Source organism: Lynx canadensis, chromosome A3 (assembly GCF_007474595.2).
Source record: "Lynx canadensis isolate LIC74 chromosome A3, mLynCan4.pri.v2, whole genome shotgun sequence".
Classification (NCBI taxonomy): domain Eukaryota; kingdom Metazoa; phylum Chordata; class Mammalia; order Carnivora; family Felidae; genus Lynx; species Lynx canadensis.
In genome coordinates, this window is record NC_044305.1 from 58,944,311 (window position 1) to 58,962,068 (window position 17,758).

The 17,758-nt window shown below is 44.6% G+C and overlaps 1 protein-coding gene across 2 annotated transcripts in view; it reads left to right on the forward strand.

The window, feature by feature from the left end:
* Positions 1 to 17,758, forward strand: part of CHST10 (carbohydrate sulfotransferase 10) — a 30,269-nt gene that overhangs the window by 3,986 nt on the left and 8,525 nt on the right. The window contains exons 1-4 of one of the 2 annotated variants that reach the window (XM_030310394.1): positions 7,384 to 7,471; positions 8,805 to 8,896; positions 14,453 to 14,544; positions 14,815 to 14,943. In XM_030310394.1, coding sequence (XP_030166254.1) covers positions 14,902 to 14,943 — 42 coding nt within the window. In that variant the 5' untranslated portion in view covers positions 7,384 to 7,471; positions 8,805 to 8,896; positions 14,453 to 14,544; positions 14,815 to 14,901. Of the gene's footprint in view, positions 1 to 6,676; positions 6,787 to 7,339; positions 7,472 to 8,804; positions 8,897 to 14,452; positions 14,545 to 14,814; positions 14,944 to 17,758 lie in introns of those variants that run through there. The other variant, XM_030310393.1, reaches the window with a different exon arrangement.

The window sequence follows — 17,758 nt, forward strand, 5'->3', positions numbered from 1 at the left end:
CATTAGCTGCAAGAGGCAACTTGGGAGTTGTCTTGGCTCCTTGAACAAAGGAGAGTTAATTACAGAAAATGTCAGGCTTTTTAAAGGCCATTTGTCACCCGGCAGCAGGGAGAGCTGTGGCCCTTGGCAGAGCCATGGAGGAAAGACTGTTCATTTTAAGCCCCAGTCTCTGCACACAGAAATAGTGAGTCTTGAGGGTGTCATCGTTGGACAGGAGGTAAACCCCATGGAGAATTTGTATATTCAGGGGAAGCAGTGCAGGTAGTGGTGTGGGCTTGGAGGAGTTGGGCCTAAGGGAATTTGGAATCCCTTTCTTTTTTGTTTAAACAAATGGGGTGAATTACTGTAATTTTTCCAAGGTCAGACCAAATCCAAATTCTACAGAGGCTACTTACCTCTAGGCAGGAGGGCTGGAAAAGAAGAACAAATGGGAACAGTGATAGAGGTCTATGATTCTAATTAAGCCTTGTTAAGCTGTTTTTTCAGGGTACATGTAATTCAGAGCATCAATAGATGCTAGTTGACAGATAATCTTTTGCTACTAGTTTTCATTCTTACAATGGAAAGAAGTGGTGGGAGAATGGCTATTATGTCAGAATGCCTAGAATCTGCATTTTAAAAAGATCCCCAGGGATTCATGTGGGCATTAGAAGTTGAGGAGGGCTGGGGGCTTGGACCAGCAGTTCTCAGCCCTGGCTGCTCATTAGAATCCTGTGTGGAGCTTACAAAACAACCCCTGGATCCATCTCCAGAGATTTGTGTTGTTTGGGCTCCAGTGTTCTTGGGGCCCAAGACATTGCTATATTATTTAAAAGCTCCCCAGGTGATACTAAAGTACAGCCATGGCTGGAACACTGCCCTAAACCTAAAGCCAAACACCATTAGGTAGATACCTAGATTGAGAATGCATGTAGTCTCAAAGCAGAAGCATGCTATGGCTAACTGGAACCCCTAGTCTGTAGGATTTCTAAAAATCCAACCCGTCAGATACTGTGGATCTTACTAGTTGTGTGCTAGTTTTTAGAGACCTCAACTATGATGATGGTAAGCTAGTTTTTAGAGACCTTGACAACGATGACAATGATGATGGTGGTGGTGGTGGTGGTGGTGGTCTAGGACGGTAGGTCTAGGTGGTGATGTGAACCGCTTAGCTGGGTTAGAACACTCCTGCTCCACTTAGGGAAATGATGTTGAGCCTGCGGAATGGCCAGGTAGATGGTGCTTTACATTTTTGACTCTGTGCCTGAGAAACAGCTTCAAAATTTAAATCAGATCATGACACTACTACCTTTCTTCTCATGGAGAGCTCTCTTCAGTGGCTTTGCATTGCTCGCAAGGTGAAACTAAATTCCATAACTGCTATTTTAAGATACAGTGTTGTGTGACCATATCTGCTTTTGCTCGTCTCTAACTGTGCTCTGGAAACTCCAGCCACAGGGGCTTCCTTTGTTTACTCAGGGGCCCCTGGCTTACTCCTGTGTACCCCCGAGCCACTATTCCTTGCTGGCCACCTGGTCTGGAACCTGTGCCTTTACCGCCTTACGAAACTGCTATCTCTCATCTCTGCCTAGGTTCTGTCCCGTTGTATTTTCCTCTCACAGCATCATGTCTTTCTATCTCATACCACTTAGGGGATAGACTCTTTGATGCATGTGGGTGTCTCCATTAGACTATAGGCTCCATAAGGACATAAACTGTGTATATGTGTTTGGTTTGGGACTCATTGTTGTATCCCTGGCATTTATTTTTTTGGATGGATGAATATACGTTTTCATGATGAATTTGGCAAATAAGTATTTTTTAGGTTATTGTGTCCTTAAAACTATATGCAGATATACATCTACTCCTGTTTGTGTGTTATATGTTGTAAACTGTAGAGATACCAGCCCTGAGGGGAAGGGTATTTTGAGAGGGACCAGGCTTTTGTCTTACTGGTTCTGGTTGGTGCACATAGCACATGACTTGGAGAACAAGTCCTGGTTTATCTAAATTTTTGCCATGACAGCTTTTTCTCTTAAGTCTATGTGTGATTTGTGAACTGCCTCACTGTAGATGATGAAAAAGGTAAGTGCTTAAAAATAGTGCATCTCTCCACCTCAGGCTTTCTCCCCACAGCAGGAGCCTCCCTAGAAAGCATTTGCATATAATGTAGTGTTTCCTTGCAGGCCCTGGGTGAACAAGCCTTCCCATCTTCTGCAGGAGGCCCTGCCTTTCTCTGTGCAGGGAAGACCACCCTCCCTAACCCCTGCTGCTGCTTCTGTCAGAGGAGTTGAGTCTTACAAAGTGTAACACCCCGATGGAGGAGTAGGTCTGGAGGAGTAGGTCTGGGGTACAGCGTGATTAGAGCCAGGCAGGGTCATAGGGGGCCTCCCGCCTTATTTGTAACACTTTCTTTCCTTTACAAACACTCAAGTAAGTACAGCAAAACTATTAGAGCCCAGAATCTGTTTTTGTTACTTTATTCTTTGTACTTTATGTTTTAAATATTAAATTATTTTTAAAAGCTAAACGAAAACTAGTGAAGACAGATATATTTACTAAATATTCAGACACATGTTGAATTTGTCACTTAACCACATTTTCTCCTGGCTGGAAAAGTGTTTACCATCCATTTCCAAGTGGTAAGGAAACTGCAGTTAGTAGAAGTCAGGTAGGAAAAATAAATAAAAACACCAGGGTGCATGTATGTGAGTGGCATTATTTGTATTTTGTCAGCTTTTATTATAAAATGGATACATGCTTGCTGCAAAAGTTTTTCTTTAATGTATAGATGTACAAAGCAAAAAATAACTGCTCTCATCCTCTCAAGATTGTATTGTATACATTACATGTATATATGTGTTTATATGGGTCTATAATCACATACTTTCATGTATGTAATTTTTTTACAGATAGGGTCACACATTCAGCTTTGCAACTTGCCCTTTCTGTTTACATATAAATTGACATTTTGAATCTATGTTATTGGCTTGCCCTTCAGCACAGAGTTTTATTTAAAATTAAAAAAAATTTTTGGACTTCAGGGACATTTATTAATCCCCCCTGGTCAGTATGTTTAAGTTGTATGTCTGTTCAAATGCATGTAATGCTGTGATTTATAAAATGTGATTTTATTTGCAAGTAATACTGAAGTCCTAGTAGCTTTTAATTGTTTTCTAGACTCAGGTAATAGATATTAAATATATAACTTCTCTCACGTGGATATTGGAGAAATATTTTGAGGTTGAAATTGGGGGCCTCAATCCTTTAAAGAGTTTGGAAACTCTCAGATAAAGGGTTGGGCAAGGTGCCTTCAAAAGTACCTTTCAGCTCTCCAGAGTTTTCCTGGTAAGTTTCTAGGTGGATGTAGTCATTCAACAAATAATGGTGGTTGACTTCCTGAGTGCCCGGCACTATTCTAGTCGTTGGTGTACTTAGGGGCGCTTACATTCCACTTTGGGGGCACATAGTGAATGACTGAAACGTTCAGGCTATAGTGGGTGCAGTGAGGGAAATGAAACAAGGCAGGATGATGGAGAGAGGCTTTTGGGGGGTTCCAACAGGGTGGGGGGTGAGGGAGAGCTGCCTTTTCCTCTGCTGTGCACTGGGAGGGGAGCAGGCCCTGCTTATTTCACATTTATAGAATCCCAGTGGCCAGTAGAGAGCGCTCCCTTTCACAGTGACTACCCTCAGGCTCTGTGGCCTCCAGGGAGGCCTGCAGCAGGGCAGAGGGTCGTTGGCAGGCTTCAGCCTGGTCTGGGCAGCTCTACTCAAGACATCGGTGAGGGCCTGTGGTTTTATACACCTCAAGAGAACAGTTTTTGGCAGAGGCTATGGTTTATGCACTCTTATGCAGAGGCTATGGTTTATGCACCACTTATGCAGAGGTTATGGTTTATGGTTTAAACTCTCCATATCTGCAGCCCCCAATCAGAGTCCCCAAGTGTCTTGGGCTATCCCTGCCATTTCATCCTGACAGGGATGAGAAGGAGGTGGGGGCCTTAAAACTTCCCTTCTCCTGACCTGATGCAGCAGCCAGGCTTTGGGTAGGAGAGGGCACTCTATGTCTCATTCAGTAGGAGTCTAGTTGAAGTCACTTTTGGAGTTGAGCGGGTTTGAAGTAAAATTGCCATCTGGAAGAAGACATTGGCCGATGTAAGTTGTAGAGGAGGTCTGTTGGCACGCTCTGTCTCAGAGGGGTCTCACAACACACTGGCAGGAATACAGTGGTGGTTTTATCCTGACAGATAAGAAACTTGGGTAGACTCTGGGAGAAGAGAATAGACCTATCCCCTACCCCCACCAACCCCAGGCCTGGGTGAAAGAGTAAAGCACTCCTGGCTTGAAATTAAAATCCAGGATTTAGGAAGGCAGGCACGGCATCAGGATAATGAGGTCTCACTATTCAGGTAGCCCAGATATAGAAATCTGAGCCACTTGGCTTCCTGGAGAGCAGGTGATATGACCCTTCATTTTCATGTAAGTCTTTATTCATTGTCTCCCTACTTTTATATAGAGGTGAGCTCAGTGGGCCAACTCAAATTAGATCCCTTCAGGTTAGTTCCCATTAGAAAGACTGAATTCTTAAGCCATAAAAACCTCCCAAGTGCTGGCTTGATGGCTGGGGAGGGTGCTCAGGGGCCAAAAGTATAGCTCTGATCAGAGTAGGACACCACGAGTGGGCAGTGCCAGGAAGTTCCCCTGCTCTGCAGAGCAAGCGTGTGTATGAGGGAGGTGGCCCCGGTGGTTCCTCTCCTCTGTATTCACTTGTCCACAGCACTTCTCTTAGCAAAACATGGGTTGCAAGCCCCAGGCCACTCAGCCCCGGGACCTATTCCTCAGCCTCCAAGACTTCATGAAAACTGGTGTAAGGGAGCAAATGCCTCTCTGTTCTGGTTGCTTACCTCCTCTCTGGTACTTGTCTCCTTTCTTTTTACTCCCTTCCCAGCCCACACTGGCTCCTCTGCCTCTCTGCCATTCTGGAGTGCTCCCACTGTGACCCATGGGGATGGACCCCTCCGAGCGTCACTGTCTTGGAGGGACAAGATCAGTGGACTCAGGACTGCAGTGCCCTATGCTGCTGGGCACAGTCTGTGCCTCACTTGTTCCCGGAAGAGAAGGATTAGGAGCTCGAGTCCTCTGGGATGAGAGTCTAACCTTTCTTTTCCTGTCTCCTTGAGGCAGGCCATGTTGTTGCTTTCATTTCTGGCCACTAAGAAGGCTGTTTGCAGATCGAATTGGAAAGTCACAGAGGGTCAATTTATGTTTATAGAGGGACTGTTATGGGCCACTTAATCCTCATGACCACTCTGGAAGGAGGAGGACCCTGTCTCAGAGGTGGGAAGTCAAGGCTCAGGGAGGTTAAGTGACTTGCTGAGTCACAGAGCTGATGAGTGGTGGAGCCACCTAGGGCTCTCTGCTTTGTACCATGCTGCCTCAGAAGAGAAGGACTAAAGGAGAAAGGAAGATTCAACCAAGGCAGGCCAGCTGGCTTTAGGTGATTAGAGAGGGGTTGGCATGCCCCATGTTGGGTAGTGTAGCCAAATAAAACACAGGACTGCCAGTGAAATTCAAAACTCAGGCAACAAATAGCTTCTCGAAGTATAAGAACATCCCATATAATATTTGGGACATATTTCTACTAAAACATTATTCACAGTAGTGCCCCCTTATCTGCAGTTTCACCTTCCGTGGTTTCAGCTACCCACGGTCAACTGCACTCTGAAAGCAGATGATCCTCCTTCTGACAAATGTTCAGAAGGTCAGTTAGTTGCCTACCGTTATGTCACTGTGCCTACATCATTCACCTCACTTCTTCTCCTCCTAGGCATTTTATCATCTCACATCATCACAAGAAGGGTGAATACAGCACAGTAAGATACTTTGAGAGAGAGTCCACATTCACATACTTTTGTTCTACTGTATTGTTATAATTCTTCCACTTTATTATTAGGTATTGTTGTTAATCTCTTACTGTGCCTAATTTATAAATTAAAGCTTCCTATAGGTATGTATGTGTAGGAGGAACCGTAGACTATCAAGGGTTCAGTACTATCTGTGGTTTCAGGCACCCACTGGGGGGCCTTGGAAAGTATCCCCCATGGATAAGGGGAGACTGCTGTATTCCTCATCTGAAATTCAGATATAACTGATTGTCCTCTATTTTTATTTATTTAATCCAGCAACCCTATTTGAAGATTCAGGAAACACACTGACAGGGTCTAATGTGTGATGAGCACCTGAGGTTGACAGAGGGTAGCTCCTGAGCCACCCTGTAAAGACATGGGCTTCATGGCAGATGGTCAGTTCCCCATTGCAGGATGTATTCAAGTATAGGCTGGATAACCACTTGGTAGAGGGAATTCAGGTTTCAGATGCCTGGTTCCAGTGAAATTCTGGGAGGTAAGTGTTGAGACAAGCAGGAGAGTTGATTACCTGGGTCCTCAGTGAGCTCTGTCCCAGCTGGCATTCAGAGGCTCTCTGAAATCGTATGTCATCAGCACCTTGTTGAGAGGACCTGTTCTCCCTGATGGCCTCAGTCAGCTAGTGAAAACCAACCCAGCCCACCATGGTTTCTTTAAGTGGTTTGGTTTGGCCTGAAGAAGCACTGTGTTGAAGGTGAAATGAAACACCCTTTTTTTGTCTCTCTTGCCAAGAATTGACTGTGACTTCCCTGTTCTTTATGTGTTCCCTGCAGCAGAGTGTGACTTCTGTGACCTGCTAAGGATTGACATGCCCTGCATCACTCCTCAGGCAGTGATAGCATGAAAAACACCCACCCCCAAGGTTCTGCGCAGACTCTTGCAGGCAAGTGAATGGAGAGAGAGAGAAGCTCCAGTGTTCATTTTTACTGTTTTAGACATTCTGTAGGTGTGGCTATGTTTATCTTGTCAGCATGTCTGGATTTTACACAAGGCCTGCTTGTAAGTGCCTTACTATGGCTTTTGCCCTCTGCAGATTATCACAGCAAAGGTCTGGCCCTTGGCAGACCTCCTTCTGCCCACCTGCTTCCAGGCCTTGGCTGTCACTGGGCACCAGGAACATGTTCTGATGTTAGCTTGGGCCAGAAAGGAATCAAGAGGCAAATCTGCAAAAGCTTATCATGTATTCCAAAATCAAACAGAAATGGCTCGTTTCCATTAGAGTGTTTTACATTTTTTTGAATTATCAAATCGATAAGTTCATATTATTAAGAGTAAAATTAAGTTAAATACTAAGTCAAAATACCCTTGTATCAATAGAAAAAGATTTTCAAATATTTGTATTGATGCTACTAACTAAAATCACCTGTTCTTTTTATTACCTTTTGTTTAATTGATTTATTTATAAGTGCCAGGTGCATTTCACTTTTGTTTTCCAGGAAGAATTACTGAATGGCTGACATTTGACAACATGCACCACCAGTGGCTTCTGTTGGCCGCATGCTTTTGGGTGATTTTCATGTTCATGGTTGCTAGCAAATTTATCACGTTGACCTTTAAAGACCCCGATGGTAGGTATGCTTCCTTGTGGGATAGATTTCAGCTAATCCACACAATGCTGTGGTACTGTTCCTGGGTACATGCACAGATGACCTTTGTCACAGAATCAAAAGAACTTTAATGCCAGAGGTGACCTTGGAGGTCACAGCATCCAATTCCTTCATGTTACAGAAGTGCAGGAGAGGAGGTGGAAATGGACGAAAGTCTCTTCCCCTGTATCTCCCCTGGGGCAGGTGGAGCATACTTTGTCTTTGGGCTTCCTTGGTGACCTCTTCCCAGCAATACCATTCTCCAGAGCATCTGGTAGGCTCCAGGCTTGGGACTTCCCCCTGCTTCGTGTCGTCATGAGATGCTACCATGACTGACCAGCATCTCTGTGTTCTAGTTGGTGCTGTGTGCTGGTAGCCATGCGTTTGAAAGTCACCTTCAGTGTACTAGAAGGAAGGTGATTTAAATGTGTGTTGGGTAGTCTTTTTTTTTCTTTTAATCTTTATTTATTTTTGAGAGAGAGAGAGCTGGGGAGGGGAAGGGGTGGGGGGGTACAGAGGATCCGAAGCAGGCTCTGTGCAGACAGCAAAGAGCCCTATGAGGGGCTTAACTCATAAACCGTAGGATCATGACCTGAGTTGAAGTTGGATGCTTTAACTGACTGAGCCACCCAGGTGCCCCTGTGCTGGGTAGCCTTTGAGGACTTTTTGATTCCCCTTACTTGACGTAGGTGTTCAGATGAAGACCTTAAGTGCACCAAATCCAGCCTCAGAAGAGCATATTTTAGTTTATGCCCTTGACCTTTGCTTACCTGGTCATCAGTGGTTTTTTTTCTACAAATTGGACATACTCTGGCGGCTCCAAGATTGACCTGAGTACAGTGAGGCTCTCTCTGTGATCTGTGAGGTTGCTGGGTGTATGTAAGGAGGTGCACTGATGGTCATCTTGAACCCCAAGGTGACTCCTTCCATGGCAAAGTGAGGCAAGACAAACGGGAGATGTTGAAAAGACTCATGAGCAGATTCAGGGTGGCCTGACAACATCTGCCTAACGGGGAGGATGCTTGTGCACATGGGTGTATAAGACATCTTCACTTTGCATATTCCTTTACACATCATCCTGCAGACAGCAGCCCTTAGGAAAGGGAGATCAGGAAAGTATCCGTTCCAGCTGTTTTCCCCACTTACTCCTGGTGGCTGCATGAACTGTGCCATCTGTGTGGCCAGCAGCTTACAGGGCCCTGCTCCAGCCCACAGAGCTCCCAGCTATGCTGAGGGCTGCCCAGCGCCCCCTGCCCCCCCATTCTCACTCACTTGCTCTCTCTCACTTGCTCTCGCTCTCTCACTCTGTCTGTAGGGGAACAAGGCTGGAGGCAGATGTGCAGGCCTAAGAGGATGGCCCTGAAATTGACCCTAAGAGGTGGTTCTCAGCTCCAGTGTTTGCACTCGGTAACTCAGCTCCTTCATGCTTGGGCCTGACAGGCTGTCATTACAGGTGCCACCTGCACCTTCCAGGACCTCTCGTGAGAAACTGAGAGGTTTTTCACAGCCTCGGGAAGGCTGTGTTAACTGCAGATATCTGAGGCGGCCAAGAGCATCACAGTGCATTGTGGATAATCACAGATAATCATGGTCCATACCGGGGACCTCTGTCAGAACAGCAGGTGCTGAATCTTGGGGCGTCATTGGAATCTGAGACAATGATCTCAGCTTGACCATTTGGATGTTTCTCCAGCTGCTCCGGTATAGTTAAATGTACCTGTGATGGAGAGCCCTCCTTCAGCATCAGAGGAGTGGTTCTCATCCTGTGGCACATTAGAACCATCTGTGGGACTTTGTAAACCTTTCTCTGCTGGCCCAACCAGAGACCAAGTCAGTTAGAGTCTCTAGGAGTGTGACCCAGGGGAGAACTGCAAATGTAGAAAGAGAGGCAGATGCTGAGGATGTGAGATCACTATGAAAACGGGTCCACAACTACACATTTTACTCCTGATCCCCTTAAATGTCACCTAGTAAGTTAGAAGGCACTTTCAAAGGCAAGTCAGGAGGTTAAATTGTTTATGGTTTATTTGTTTCAAAAAGTAGGAGTATAGGTAATATATTTTATGAGACACAAAAAATAAGTAAGTTGTGTGCCTCGAGTTGTAATATTCTCTGGTAGTATAGCCTCTGAAGGACATGTCATTCCTCAATGGTATCTGATAAGCGAGGTGTCATTCCACTAGGATGTGACAGGTTTCATGCTGAATGCTTTCAGAAAATTGTAGAAGCTCTAGAGGGTCTTGTGAAGTGGAGCAAATAGTCGAAGGGATAGAAGGTGAAACCTAGAGGGAAGGATGAAAGGCTTGAGGATTTTAAACCTGAAGGAAAAATCTGTTTGGTGCTGTTCACCAAGTATTTTTTGCACCCTTGGATGTTTGGTGTGGTTGCTGCTGACCACTTTTGGTGGGGACCTTAGAGGCAGTGCACACTTGGCCCCACTGCCCCTCCCCCTCCCCCCGGGAAGCCTGGCGGACTGCCTGGGAGGACAGTGTCAGCCCCACAGTGTGCAGGGAACATAAAGTGAGAACCCTTTGTTTTCAGGCCCCAAACATAACTCAGCCTTTCTTGAGCACACAGAACCTTACCTGATTGTCCCTAAATGCCTGGGTGGGGTCACAAAGACAGATGTTCACCGGCTTTCTGAATGAAGGAAAGGAGCTCCCATGCTGGGTGTCTTCCAGTCTGGGTGATTGGGCAGGGATGGAGCACCCACGAGAAGTCGAATATACGGCCTCTTGGAGGCTGTCGGCGAGGGCATCTCCTGCCACTCTAGGGTTCCCTGAGTACAGACAGAGCATTTGTCTGGGGAGGCATTTAAACCCCCTGGTGGATCTTGCGGCTGTATAGGAAACTGAATGAGGTTTGTGAACGTGTGACCCAAAGGGATTTTCTCATGTGCTGGAATTTGTTTCACTCATGTTCACAGTGTTGTGGCTTTTGAACCAAAAGCACAATGTGAAGTATCATCACAAAGAAATAACTGACAACACAGTGCTCTCCTATATGATGAGGTTCTATTTTCTGTAAAGCAGATGGCACATCCTTGGTGTCAGCGTTCAGGGAGCCGATTGTAACTCTGGTGTTCGTGGGGCTGCTCCTTCTGGCTCTGACCTCTGGGAAATGGGGCTCTGTTCCAGAATCTGCCAGGGGATGAGTGTGTTTTCTTTTTACTCTCCTGTTCTTAATGATTTCCCTGCCACTTAAACTGATAGGAAGAGTGGATTTGTCTTGAAACACTGTTTAAAGTCTCACTTACCTTTTCAAAAAAATAGTTTTATGGTCTTTCTTCAGCTCAGCAAGGAAGCCATGGAAATATTTGTGGAAATGACTCATCCTTGGTTAAAAAATTTCAGCGTCATACTGATCTAGGTTCAGGTGTTCTAACTGGACCGTACCACAAGAAATAAATCCCGTTCAGTGACGGGAATTTGATGGCATGGTACAGTGAGACTTGAAACAAAAAACAACATCTTTGTGAATCTGGTGTGTGTGTGTAGACACTGATTTTTCTTCTCACTTCAATTTGACTTCCTCTTCCAATCTTTTGCCTCCGCTCAGCCCTTCACCTTGGCTGTTAGTCGCTTAAGGGCAGGGTCCGTGACCTGAACATCTTTGCGTGTCTTCTGTCTGCGTGTGATGGACAGGTGACTGACGCTGGGTGGCTGATGCACAGTGTGGTCAGGGAGATGAGTGGATGTGATCACTTCTGGAAGAACAACGGGGTACATCACTTGGCATGTTTAAAGACATTTTATACAACATTGTAAATATAACGATGCCTGTAACAAAAGTGATCTGATGCTTTATGAGAACACTTGGCCTTACCTACAGGATCAGAATCCTTGATTCTGGAGCTAGAGGCTTGTTCCTAAAGGTCAGGGTGGAGAAGGAGACTGTCCCTTGATCTTAGTGGGGATAATAGCATCTGTGAAAACAAATGGTTGTTGACAGAGCAACAGAAATAAGACAAATCCAAATGTAAACTGTACTATCAGTTTTATTTGAAGCAAATATCAAGAAGTTTAAAATCATAAAAATGATAAAAATTGGTGGATGACTGACTGGTGTTTGTGGTATTGGAAGGCAAGATGTTCCACAGTTGCCAAAGCTCGTTCTGTATGCTTCCGAGTGTGTGGAACAGGTTGCTTCAGAGATTCATTGGCAAGTCAGCTGTTTAGAATTCAGGATGCATTGTCCCATCTGAAATGTTATTAAGGAAGCTTAGGATTCTGCAAAATCCATTCAACCTGTGGCAGAACTAAGCATTGCGGTGCTAGTCTTAGAAGACACTGTCAGAACACGAAGTGACCAGATAGGCATAGAATGTGAATTTTCTTGTCAGCGTGTCAGTGCCCAAAGATGACAGGTTGCAAAGGAGGAGGATGGATAGAGGCTGGTCTCTTGGAGTCCTTGGAGTGCATTCAGGAGCTTTGGGGGCTGAAGGCACATAGACAGGGCTCTTTGACCTTACTGCAGGTACAGACGAGCTCCTGCACACAGCTTTGGTTAGGATTGCGTTTTAAATCACATGTAGACAAGAAAAAAGATTTTAGTAGCGTTCCTAAAGGTATGTGGCAAAGAGGTTTTTATTGGAGTCCGATAACTCAAAGGCGTGTAACAGATGGGGAGAAGGGATTATTATTTTTGTCAGGTACTTGTAAGATGTTTTTGCCCTCCCTGGGTGAGGAGGATGTCAGCCCATGGTGCATACCAGCAGCAGTGCTTGCCAGGGGCCTGGAGGAGGTGTAACAGCCAGACCAGTGCAGGTGGGGAGCTGTAGTCCAGTGTGCACATGTTGCTATTAATGACCCAAGAGGAGTAGGTTTTGATTATTTTTTAAAAGTGAAATAAATGTCCCTTTGTTGATGCTGTGTTATGCTGATTTTTGTACTTTTTTGGTATCTACTTTTTCTCTCTAATTACGTTTTTAGGCTTTGCAAATTTTTTTTTAATGTTTACTTAGAGAGAAAGAGCATGCTTGCATGAACAGGGGAGAGGCAGAGAGAGGAATAGAGAGAATCCCAAGCAGGCCCCACACTCAGTGCAGAACCTGACTTGGAGGCTTGATCTCATGACCACGAGATCACGACCTGGGCTGTTACCAAGAGTTGGACACTTAATTGACTGAGCCACCCAGTGCCCCTAGACTTTGCGAAATTTTGGAAGCAAATGTTTCTTTGATTGTAAAGATCTGAAAATTATCTTCAAATTCTACTCAAAGGTTTCCCCCAAATCAGTTTTTTTGTAAATTATTACTCTGGACTAGCATTTTGTAAGATTCGTCTGGTCTAATCTCACTTTCCATGAATTTTTAAACTAATGTGTAAATACTGACTTGACTGCTAACTTGGTTTTTTTCTAATTACCCTTTAATTTTGAGATCACTGTAGAGTCATATGCAGTTGTAAGAATGCAGAGTTCTGTGTACCCTTTACTCAGTTTACCCCAGTGGTAACATTCCAGAACTACAGTGCAGAGTTACAGTCACAATGTTGACAGTGATACAGTCAAGATGCAGAACATCGCCATCACCACAAGGATCCCTGGGTTGCCATTTTATAGCCACACCTCCCTCCCTCTCCCTGTCTCCCATCCCTGGCCCCCACCCCCCCTTGAAAACCACTAATCTATTCTCCATAATTTAAGAATGTTATGTACAGTATGTGACCTTTTGGTTTTAGCTTTTTTTTATTCAACATAATTTTCTGGAGATTCATCCAACTTTAGTTGGGTGTATCAATACTTTGTTCCTTTTTATTGATGAGTTATATTCCATGGTATGGATGCACCACTGTTTGTTATCCATATACCTGTTGAAGGACATCTGGTTTTTTTTTCCATTTTGGGGCTTTACAAATGAAGTTTCTATAAACATTTGTATATAGGTTTTTGTGTGGATATAAATCTTCATTTCTCTGGTTTAAAAGTCCACGAATGCGATTGCTAGGTCACATGGTAGTTAAATGCCTAGGTTTTTTGTTTTTCTTTCTCTCTCTCTCTCTTTTTTTTTTTTTTTTTTTTTTGTTTTTTGTTTTAGGGGTAGGGAGGGGCAAAGGGAGAGAGAGAGTATTAAGCAGGCTCCATGCCCAGTGTGGAGTCTGACTTGGGGCTTGATCCCACAACCATGAAATCGTGACCTGAGCCGAAATCAAGAGTTGGATGCTCAACCAACTGAGTCACCCAAGCACCGTGCTTAGTTTCTAAAGAAACTGCCAAACTGTTTTCTAGAGTTCCTATGCCATTTTACATTCCCACCAGCCATGTAAATTAGTCAGTGTCTCTACGGCCTCATTATCATTTGGAGTTTTCACTGTTTTTTATTTTAGCCATTTTGATAGGTCTGTAGTGGTATCTCATTGTGGTTTTCATTTGTATTTGCCTGCTGGCTAATGACCTTGAGTAGCTCTTCATGTGTTTATTTGCCATTTGTAGATCCTCTTCAGTAAAATGCCAGTTCATGTCTTACCCATTTTCTAATTGGATTTTTTTTTTTTTTTGTCTGCAGAGTTTTGAGAATTCTTTACATATTTCAGATACTAGTCCATCGTCAGATATTTGATCTGCAAATATCTGCCCCCAGTATGTAGCTTGTCTTTCCATCCCCTTCATAGGGGTTTTGCAGAGCAAAAGTTTTTTCGGTGAGAGTCAGTTTATCAGGTTTTCCAAAGATTTTCTCCTATGTTTTCTTCAAAGTTTTATTACATTTAATTGCTGATCCATTTTGCATTCATTCTCGAGTAAAGTGTGAGGCTCAGGGAAAGGTTCATTTTTTTGGTCTATAGATGTCCAGTTGCCGGAGCATCGTTTGTTGAAAGGCCTCTCCTCCACCGAACTGATTTTGTACCTGTGTCCAATGTCAGTTGGCATATTTGTGGGGGCCTCTTTGTGGGGCCTCTGTTCTGTCTCGCTGATGTGTGTGTCTGTTCCTCCATAAGAATATGCTTTAACCTCTCTGTCTCCTAGCATACAGTGCGAAACAGGAATTTCTGTTGCTGACAGCCGTGCCAGATGTGGGGAAGTTACCTGGAGAGAAGCACTTTCCGGAGGAACTGAAGGTGGGCACAGCAAGGCAGAGGGCAATGAGGAGCAGAGCTGCTTCTCTCCAGTTTCACTGTGGTGTCTTCTTTCCACCTGCTGTGGCCCCATTGGGTCCCCCTGTCGCATGGGAACCAGCCTCCCCTCTGTGCTCATGTCAGCTGGTTTCCTCTAACCATCACTTTCTGCTTCATAGTTGTGACTTCTGTTTCTTCTGCACCTTTCTGCTCATCTTTTTTAGCTTCTCTTTGGAGGTGGCATGGTCACATCTATTTTTATGTTCCTCACAGTGCTTTGTACATCATGGATCCTCTGTAAATGTTGATTGTGTTGAATTCCTGACCAGCTGAGAAGGAGCCTTGGCAGGGGAATGGAGGATGTTGGGCAAGATCAGGAGAAAACCAAGACAATGGGAAAAGGTCTCTGACCCAGAATCCTGGAACTTTAAAGTTAGGAGGGGGTATTGGACCAAGGAGCAGCTAATCTCCCCTCCAAGCACTATGGATAAGAGAACCGAGTTTAGGGAAAAGGCTAATCATCCCGAATCATCTGGGCATTAGTGGCAGAGCCCAAGGCTGCTGACTTCTACTCAGCACTCTTCTTGCTTGACATTCTGTCTCCCAAGTCTTTCTCCTCAAGCTCCTTTTACACAAAACTTCCTAATCGTTCCCCAGCCAAGATGAGGAGCATACTCTTGAGATCCCCTCTTACTTCCTAACACCCATTCCGTGGTTTGGTTTGCAGTTATGCCAAAAGAAATGAAATGGGTAGACCAAGCTAGAAGACATTTATCAGCCCAGAATTTAACCATAGAGAAGGATACAGTTCCTGTCCTTGATTTGCACAAGAAGGACAACAGATTAGAACCTGACAAAGTGTAGAAAGTGTGCACCTGGTTAGAGTGAAGTACTTTTGGAGTTTACAGGTTGTAGGACACTGATTGATTCGTCCAGTCTGCAGAACTCCCTGAAGCAGACCTGGAATGTTGCTTTTAGGTTGAGGCATTTCCAGGGCAAGGGAAGAGAGTAGATGGACCACAGAGACAGGAAACCAGAGAAACCTGAAGGAAATAGGAGACTGGCCTTAATAGAAGGGGGTAAGGAAATAAATGTTTAGTTACTGACATCAGTAATGACACAGAGGTGGGGTAAGAGTTTCACAAGAGAAATGCAGTGCTCTGAGACCAGGGTGCTGGTAGGATGCTGTGACTTGAAAAAAACAAAAGTGACCATCCTGGGGGGTGGCACTCTTAGGGACAGAGGAACACACTTCCTGCAAAGGCTGTTGGCCTGCAGGACTAATTGTGGTTGGAAATACTGCACCAGAACATGCCTTGCAGTTCACAGAAGACTTTACTGAGTTTTAATCTTACCCGTCCTCAAAAACAGCCCTCTGAGCCGTAAGTATTTTTATTCTCATTTTGCATTTGGAAAGTGTGAGGCTCAAGGAAGAGAGCCAGTGTATCAGGGACAGCAGGTAGTGGGCGGGGACTTACAGCTACATGTCCCCTGTCCCCTGCACTTTCTCGCATCAAGGGGTGTGAGGGAGTGGGGAACAGTGGTCAGACTCAGTGCTCTGAGACCAAGAGTTATTATGTTAAACTCAGCAATGTCTTCCCAAAAGAAAGGTGACTTCTAAAGGTGATCAGGTTGTATAGCTCACCTTTAAAAGTTTATTTTGCACAGTTGTCGAGTGAATATTTTGTACACCTGAAACTAATACAATGTTGTATGTTGGTTATAGTTCCAATTTTTAAAAACTGCAAAAGAACGTTTATTTTGTGCTAAATATAGCTGAATATTTGAATGGAAAATAATGTCAGTCATTAAAATTGGTTTAGTATAGTTGCAAAGGAAGAAAACAGAAAACCATGCCAGTCCATAAGCACCATTGAATGAGCAGTTTTCTTCCTTTATATTTAATGCTTAAGCTTGAAGAAAAGCAAATTTGAAAAGGAGGAAGATTTTCTGCAGTTTCTTGAGAACTTGTTTGGAGGTGCTGCCCTGCGATGCATTGGTATTGAGTGTCATCCGTGATCCAGGTTAGATCTGAGGTTTAAAGCAATTGGAATAGAGTGAGGAGAGGAGACAGAGACTGTGTCAATAAGTAAGCAAGAGTTGGGGTCAGGGAGGGAATGAGGTTAAATTAGACTCCATTTATGAAAGCACGAAGGCAAAGGCCAGGGTGGTGGGCTCGTGCCCGTGCTCCCTAGGGAGAAAGACAGGTCCCTGGGAAGGATCAGAGCTGGGTAAGTCTGCAGGTGCCCGCTCTCACTTCTAGAATGTCTTGACCTCAAGAAGTAACCATTAGGAATTCCCAAGACACTCTTCCCTTCACCAGGGAAACCCAGGAAATTCAGTCAAACCTGTGAGAAGGGATGTCAGGGAGTTTGGTTATGGCAGATCCATGAGGGAAAGCAGAGAACTGGTGTGGTGGGGTGGAATCCTCTGTTACAGTCTTTCCAGTGTGTTCTCATGTGTTTTGGAAGGCTATATCTCTCTCCCCATTTTACACCTGACTTAGTCCCAGGGGAGGACTCGTTGTTACAGCAGCCTCATAAATGATTGCTTTGGAAACCTAGTTCATTTTAACAGATAAAAGGCCATTTTGGTCCATTCAATAAAGTTAATTTAGGGGACCATCTGATTTGAATTCTTGGAAGAAGTTCTGTGTAACTTAAAAGGAATGAATAGACAACAAACAGCAACAGAAACATTTCAAAATGCTGAGGAAAAGAGCCACAGTGGAGGTGGCCAAAGGAGTGGGGTTGGCAGAAACAGACTCTTTATTCAGAACTGCCTTTCAGAATGCTTCTTGGGAAGTCAGGAGATCTCTGTGGGCAGACATTCTACCGTGATGTGAACAGGGAGGGGGTAATAAGTCACTGAGGACAGGGTGTCACTGAACTGCTGGCATATTCCCTCTGCCTGCTCTGTCTTCCTCATCTCCTACCCCCCAACACACACTCAGGGCGTGTACACCCTCATGTACATGGACAGTGCCATATATTCTTACTCAGCTGAGGCTTTCCCCGTGTCTCCACAGAACACTGAAACCAGCCAAACACAGAGCAAAGACTTGATAAATACTCGTCAAACAGTTCACTCTCCTGAGTGACGGAGCAGTAGAATTTTGAATCGAGTGTTAACAAAAGCCATTTTCTGTTATAGATACTCTGTTAGGTTCTAAAGCGGTCCCCAAAAGTGTATGTCATAATTTGGAACTTGAGCTTTT